At 40.3% G+C, this 7468-nt stretch overlaps 2 protein-coding genes across 2 annotated transcripts; one reads left to right on the forward strand and one right to left on the reverse strand.

The window, feature by feature from the left end:
• Positions 1-3071: 3071 nt before the first annotated feature.
• LOC123002434 (retinoblastoma family protein-like) lies at positions 3072-5440 on the reverse strand. Its single transcript, XM_044392601.2, has 2 exons — positions 5351-5440; positions 3072-4766 (listed from the first exon to the last, which is right to left on the reverse strand). Exons 1-2 carry the CDS (start codon positions 5438-5440, stop codon positions 3132-3134), a joined length of 1725 nt encoding a protein of 574 aa, XP_044248536.2. The 3' UTR covers positions 3072-3131.
• Positions 5441-5625: 185 nt separating this feature from the next.
• LOC108068161 (cyclin-dependent kinase inhibitor 1C) lies at positions 5626-6733 on the forward strand. Its single transcript, XM_044392586.2, has 3 exons — positions 5626-5804; positions 5977-6160; positions 6224-6733. Exons 2-3 carry the CDS (start codon positions 6149-6151, stop codon positions 6653-6655), a joined length of 444 nt encoding a protein of 147 aa, XP_044248521.1. The 5' UTR covers positions 5626-5804; positions 5977-6148; the 3' UTR covers positions 6656-6733.
• The last annotated feature ends 735 nt before the right edge of the window (positions 6734-7468 follow it).

Here is a 7468-nt window from a genome sequence, read left to right on the forward strand (position 1 = left end):
GTCTTCTACATTTCGATAGGTATAAATATACACAACAAAATTGCATTTATACTTCTCGGAAATCTTTAAAGATGTGGGCGCAGGACCCATTTTAAAATCGTTAGTGGGTGATTGTGGGCGTTAGAGGGGGCGTGGCGCTCGGCTAAAATAAACTTGCGCTGCGTAGGAAGTCAAAGAATATGTGTGGAAAATCTCAACCTTCTAGCTTTTGTAGTTTCTGAGATCTCAGCGTTCATACAGACGGACAGACGGACAGACAGACAGACGGACAGACGGACATGGCTAGATCGACTCGGCTAGTGCCCCTGATCAAGAATATATATACTTTATGGGGTCGGAAACGCTTTCTTCTAGCTGTTACATACTTTTGCACGAATCTAATATACCCTTTTACTCTACGAGTAACGGGTATAATAAACTTGTCTCGGACTAGTACCTTTTGTGACAAAAAAATATATTTAACTGGTAGAACAAATACATGTTAGGGTCTAGTTAAAAGGCAACTGGAATTTAACTAGTTGCAAATGAAACACATATGATCCAAAAATATAGCCTAGAGTGTAAATGTCTTGGGAAATTTAACAATAAACAAATCAAACACTCGAGGTCCTCGGTTCAATCCCCAGTCTCTGTACATTTTTTTTGTTTTTGTTTGCTAGGTGATGCTTTAGTTTTATTTTAAACTTTGTTTAATCTGTCCGAGGCAATATATATGTGAAAATCACTGTTTTTGAATTATGTCACACTAAAGTTCATAAACCTTGTTTGGGCATTACAAAATGTGATGCGTGTATGGCTCAATCACTTAGTGTGTCTACAAATCCAAAGGTCCCTGGTTCAAGTCCTAGAGAGGGCTACTTGCCTCAAAAAAAGTAAGTTTGTTTTAATTCAATTTAATTATCATTTACTGTATTTGATTACATGAAATTCAGAAATTCTCTAAGGACCGCGCCTATTAGTTGGATACTAAATTAGGAGAGCGTCAAGTTAGGCATCGTCAAGTACTACACACACAAAAATTTGCTTGGTAAAATTGACCAAAAAAGATAGTTACGTAACTATTAAAATAGTTACGTGGATTTTGTTTTTGCTTTGGGTGTGTGTCTTTTCTAATTGTGTGTATTTTGTTGTTGGGAAATGACTATTTACTTAGTAGAATTGACAATTTTGCTGGTTGGGGCCTGTTTGACAATTATTACAGTTGATTTTACCAAGTTTTTTTTTGTGTGTAGTGAAATGCAATCACTTGATGGTTTAGAGATTAATTTTTAGTTTTTTCGTAAAAATATTTTTTGTTAGTGTAGTTTAACAGCTGAAACCATAAATTGGTTAACAGTCACTAGTGCAAAACTAGTAGCAAATGGACTAGTTGTTTCCGACTACAAGCATATGAAAAATGGACCACTTCGTTACAAGGAAATGGACATAACTTGAACTAGTTAACCTTCTTGACCCAACTAGTATTTTAATAGTCCAAAACTGATTCCGTTTCCTGCAGGGATTTTATGCTTACTTGAGTGCCCAAAAACTATAAGACATTAATTTGATGAGATGAAATTAGAGAAATTAGATGAATGTTAGAAGATTGTTTTTTATGAACTAAAAATTTTTTTAGTTAATTTTCAAATTTGCCTTAAAGTCTTTGTCACTTTGAATCACCATTTTTTAATTTGTTTGCAAAAAAATTCTACGAGGCAAGGATTCTGAGAAAAATTGCAAAGCCTTTGAGGGTTATTACAAGCGAAAGAATTATTAGTTTGTAAGGCAGCCAATGAACTGAAAAGTGTCACACTTTATCATTCAAATCCCATACTCAAAGTAATTTAAGAGTTTCTTTTAGGAAACTAAAACGAAAGAAAACATACACATTAGAGCCCTGCATGAATGGATCCAATGAATTATTTTGAATTTTTTTTGTTATATGAATGAATTAATTAGAATTTTGGAGTTTAATAGAATTGAATGAATTTGAATTTTGAGCTTAATAGAATTGAATGAATGAATGGCATGAATTCCGAAATAATTCAAACGACAATTTATTTTGAAGAAGAAAGGGCCATAATTTTGTGATTAAATCTGCCTGAATTTTATTTACTATGCAGTTAACATTGATTTGTTAAAAATTTTCCACTTTTTGTTCTCAAAAGAAAACAGAAAAAAAATCTGAAAAATTCAAAAAATTCATAAAATAATTCATTCAATTCATTCAATTCGAAATGAATTAGAACAACATTCAATTTATTTCACATAGAATTGAATTAAACAAATCAGAAATTTCATGGCATACTATAATAAAACAAAAATTGAATGATTCATGCAGGGCTCTACTACGGATAATACTTCTTTCAACACTGTTATTAACGCTTTGTAAACCCTTTTTATAGACACCACACCGCCCAGCAGCGTTCCAGTGGCCGATGGCGGACCGCCGGGATCCGCGATGGCACCCACCGGCAGCATTCCTCCACCGAGCACTGCTCCCGTCGCCGGCGTAGCACCGCCTCCTTCTTAACTCCTACTCATAAGCCAGAAAACGTTTAAGTAACTAGCCCTAAGTCGTACGCTCTCAGTATGTTTTATGTATACTCCACTCTAAGCCCAACTATTGTGTGTAATATGAAGGGGCCCTGCATCGTCTCCCGTTTTCGTGTCCGAAAGAGATTGCACAAATATTTTGAACCAAGTTTCAAAGCCAAGCAAAATGGCATTCAATAAAAATCTATTTAAATATACTAAATGAGGAAGGTGGATTTTTTATTGTATATCTTTTAAAAAACTATTCTTAATACAATTCTTAAACCGCATTTAAAAAGCATTCCAGTTCAGTTGATATTTCCTTCTTATTTGCGTTTGAAGTTCACTTGAGCAGTTCATTTACAAGAGGCAAAGGGAAATTCAGGGAAATCTTCAAAGCCAAACAAAAACTATTTAAATATTATTAAATGAGGAAGGTTGATATTTTATTGTATATCTTTTAAAAACCTATTTTTAATACAATTCTTAAGCCGTCTTTAAAAAATATTCCAGTTAAGTTGATAATTCGTTTTTATTCATTTACAAGGGGCTAAGGGAAATCTTATATGTATAATCCAAGGCTGGCTGCGTAAAATGTAGCCAAGTTTTTCATGCTTTCACTGAAAGCTGGTGCGGCGCAGGATGTTGGGACGCTTGACCTCTCTCAGTTCGCTGCTCGAAGCGGCGCGTTTCATGCTGGGCGAGATCTGCGTGGGCGGGGGGGATGCATGGGGCGGTGGAAGACTGGAGCAGGAGCCATTTTTGCACACCTTTGGCGGGGGTGTCGCGGATATAATTATATTCGATCCCAAGGAGCGCTCGTTGAGTGGGATATCCTTTAAAATACCCAACGGTTTTTGTGACTTCCGCGATTGTTCGCAGTCCAGATGACGACCGTAGCTGCCCATGCTCTTCACATACACGCTGTTGTAGAAACGGATGATATCCGCCGACTGGCCATTGCCCAGATCGACCTCCCGGTAGACGTTTCTCTGGAAGAAGGGCTGCCGGCGATAGTGCTGGATAATCAGGCTAAAGGTGAGGCGCAGCTTCTCCAGCCGCACATGAAGATGGATGGCACACAGGAGCAGTTGGTCCAGGTGGCGATTACGCAGCATTCGGCCACCATCCAGGGTGAAGGAGTGTTCTGCTAAGTGCCAGATGTTCGGGAAGGCATCCACCAGGCAGAGGCTCTGGCAGAGAAGCAGCAATCTCCTGTTGGCCAAACCGTAGAACTTTCGCAGGCAGATGCCCGCTCCCGTCGAGGAGTTCTCCTTGCCCTCCGCCTCCGACATCTGCACATCCTGGTAGGCGGGCATCCTCTGCTTTAGGTTCCACCACAACTGCGAGGTCTTGCGGAAAATCAGCGACTCCAGGCACTTGTCCTCCACGAGATGCAGGTGTTTGATAAGCTCTCTACCCAAAAAACCATTATCGTGGCGCACCACCAGCTCCAGGATCTTCTGAAAATCGTAGGCATCCAGCAAGTAGCAGTCCAGCACAAAGGGAAACTTTAAGTTATCCACTTGCTCATCGTGAACGTGGAGAGAGACCTCCAGACAGCAGGCCAAAAGGCTTTGGGTTAGCGTGCGCTGCTTCAGCAACTGACCAATCTTAAGCTGCGGCTTTTTAACCATCTCCGAGGAAAGAAACTTGAGCAGAAATTTGTAATAGAGACCTCTGGCCAGATGGAAACGCTTAGCGGCCGCCTTGGCATCCAAGTTTTTGGCGGCACTCGCACTGGTGAAAGTCCTCTCCATCTTTTGCAAGGTGTCATCTACATATTTAATAGCCTTCTCCCCATCTTCCTCCTTCTGCAAGCCTTTTACTATGCAGGCGGCCAGGTTTTGGGGAAGATCTTGGGCCAGAAGTTTCCTGTGTGAAGGGGAAAAGGAGCACAAGGCGGGCAGTGGGCTGGGATGCGACTCCTTTTTGCGATCCCTGGCCAACGGACAGCAGAGCAGCACCCGCTCGTCCATCTCACTGATGTCGGCTATGTGATTGGTGTACTTGCGATTCAGGTTGGCCATGTTTATGTCCAGCATTCCCTCCTTGATGATCTCCCGCATGTTGGTGTCGTCTCCGACAACAAAATACACACAATTAGCAAAGACACAAACCCAAAGCAAAAACAAAATACACGTAACTATTTTAATAGTTACGTAACTATCTTTGTTGGTCACTTTTACCAAGCAAATTTTTTTGTGTGTACGACATACAGTTGCTGTCAAAATAATAGTGATGCTCCCGCCCTACGTTTTTAAAAGTTTGTTATAATTGGGGATACAGAAAGCAAGTTGAAAGATATATCTTAATTTAAATGCTAATGCTATACATCATACTATTATTACTGTTGCTAGTTCATTAAAATCCATATAAATTTATCGCCATTCACCCTTTAACTTATCAGCCCGCTTTCGATATTTATACCTTATCACGAGATCGCGTCGCCCATCACCGAGTTTGAGTTTGTGTAAAGAAGACGGCGCGACAACACAATTTAATAAATGTATCTTCATTTTCTGTTCAAAACTTGCGATTAGACTTTATAATTTGTTCTAAAATAAACTAAAAGCATAGTTTAAATGAATATTCTATTTGGTGTTGTCTTTTGCCACACGGAGTGGCAACAATTACAGCAGACGTGTCCATTACTCCAATTTTTTTTATTGATGCTTAAAACAAAAACATCTGATTTTAGGGAAAATACATGATCTTTGGAACCCCTATCTAAAAAGCGAACGCCAAAAATTCATTCTCAGCAATTGTTTATTTTCACTTTCACTCAAGACCGTCCTTATTTAATTTCCTAAACAAATAGCAAAGGTCAGTCAACCAACCACAGCCGCATTCCAGCCTTGACCCGAATGCCCAAGACAATAAATGTTGCAATGTCGCCGTCCAGCAGAGGAGTTCCCAAAATCATTCGAGTGTGTTCAAGTGTGCTTTCTACTGCTGACCAAAGTCGGCACGTGTTCAAAATGCTTAATTGGCCGGCGAGCCTGGTCTGGTCTATATATGTACATATATATTGTGGCTGACAACAGGCTTTCAATGAATAGGCCTGGAGCCAAAAACAAAGGGTTAGGTTTATGTGTGAAAAAAGTTTAGTTGAATTATTGCTATCACCATTTTTGGTTAACTTTTGACCCGGAAAACTTATAAATTTCTACCTCGGGTAACCGTCCGTTTGTGCTGCCCTGTGTATTTTTTGGAGGTCTGGCACTTGAAGAACAATTTAGGAAAGAAATACGAAGTTCGTTTTGTATAGCTACCCATTAGCCCACTTGGTAGGTCGCATTGCCCACATCAACGAAATACGGTAAATTCCTCGTAAGATCGAAATTGCATTTAAAACCCATTTTCGTATAATTAGACATCGAGTGCAATTGGCTGCCCTTCGGGTTTTATGCCGTCCCTCGAAGACCAAAAGCCTAAAAACTACCAACTAATATTTTGCAGACACTTATAATGGGACAACGGTTGCGGCGCTTTTAGAATATTAAGTAGCAGCCAGTGGGGCGTTCAGTGGTATAAATACGACACGCGCTGTCTGCGTTCGTCATCAGTAAGCTTTTTGCTTTAAAGACAATCCAACCAAGCTCAGCTTTAATTTAAAAAACCAAAACCCAACATGTTCAAATACGTTAGTTTTGGATTGCAAAGTAACTGAACCAATAAATTGAATTAATTTTTGTCTAACTCGTAGGCCGTCGTCCTCTGCGCCCTGATTGCCTGTGCGGCTGGTAAGCCAGGACTGATCCATGCTCCCTTGGCAGCCCTTCCCGCTCCTGTGATCGCGGCTCCTGCTCCCGTTGTCACTGCCGCCAGTAGCCAGGTGGTGGCCAGGACCTTCAATGGCATTGCCGCTGCTCCACTGATCGCCCAAGTCCCAGTGGCACCTGCTCCAGTTTTGAGGACTCCAGCTCCTGTTGCATTCGCTGCCCCGTTGGCTGCTCCGCTTCCCGCTCCCCTGGCTGCACCAATCCTCAATAGAGTGGGTCCATTGGCTGCTCCCGTTGCCACTCCGTTTGCTGCCCCATACACCCATCCTTATGCTGCGACTGTTTTGGCCAAGTACACGGCTCCATTGGCTTACGCTCCAGCACCTTTCAACTATGCCGCGCCCGCTTTGTGGTAAAGGAAAAAAACACATTCCCAGGGATTAAGCAACCGTTTGTGTGTTCAATGACTGATAGCCCTTAATAAAATTCGTTAAAATCGGTTAAAAAAAAAGGGTACTGCATTTTTTGTTGGGCCTGGTTTGACTGAGCTGTTTTTCAGGTTTTTGTAAAGGGTATTTGTTTAAAGTCCTCTGACAAAAATATTTATGACGCAGAAAAAGATCTGGTCATTGAAAAAGTTTACAAACATAACACAGTTAAAAACATTTTAATGGTGGAACCATGAAATTTAATAACAAGCAATGCCGTTTTCTCAGTTTTTAAAATTGGAAAATCCTTTTCTTAAGGTAATGTTCTATTTTTATACCCTTACAGAGGGTATTATGATTTCAGTCAGAAGTTTGCAACGCAGTGAAGGAGACGTTTCCGACCCCATAAAGTATATATATTCTTGATCAGCATCACTAGACGAGTCGATCTAGCCATGTCCGTCTGTCCGTCTGTCCGTCCGTCTGTCCGTCCGTTTCTACGCAAACTAGTCTCTCAGTTTTGAAGCTATCGCGATGAAACTTTGCCAAAAGTCTTTTTTCTATTGCAGGTAGTATATAAGTCGGAACCAACCGGATCGGATAACTATATCTTATAGCTCCCATAGGAAGGAAACGTTAAAAAAATTCTATCTTCGGTGATTTTTGAAATAAAACCTTCTACTCTTGGAAATATTATTTTTCAAATATTTTAGAATTTCGAATAAAATATTTTAAAAATCGGACGACTATATCATATAGCTGCCATAGGAACGATCGGAAAATTAATGGGAAAGTTACACA

The sequence above is a fragment of the Drosophila takahashii genome, chromosome 3L (assembly GCF_030179915.1).
Source record: "Drosophila takahashii strain IR98-3 E-12201 chromosome 3L, DtakHiC1v2, whole genome shotgun sequence".
Lineage (NCBI taxonomy): Eukaryota > Metazoa > Arthropoda > Insecta > Diptera > Drosophilidae > Drosophila > Drosophila takahashii.

Excerpts from the sequence above, each read along its gene's own strand:
- LOC123002434 (XM_044392601.2), bottom strand. The coding sequence starts at position 5,440 with ATGATTTTGGGAACTCCTCTGCTGGACGGCGACATTGCAACATTTATT. Across the intron at positions 4,767-5,350 it reads CTGGAATGCGGCTGTGGTTG|GGCGGGAGCATCACTATTAT; the intron begins GTTGACTGACCT and ends TTAAAAACGTAG.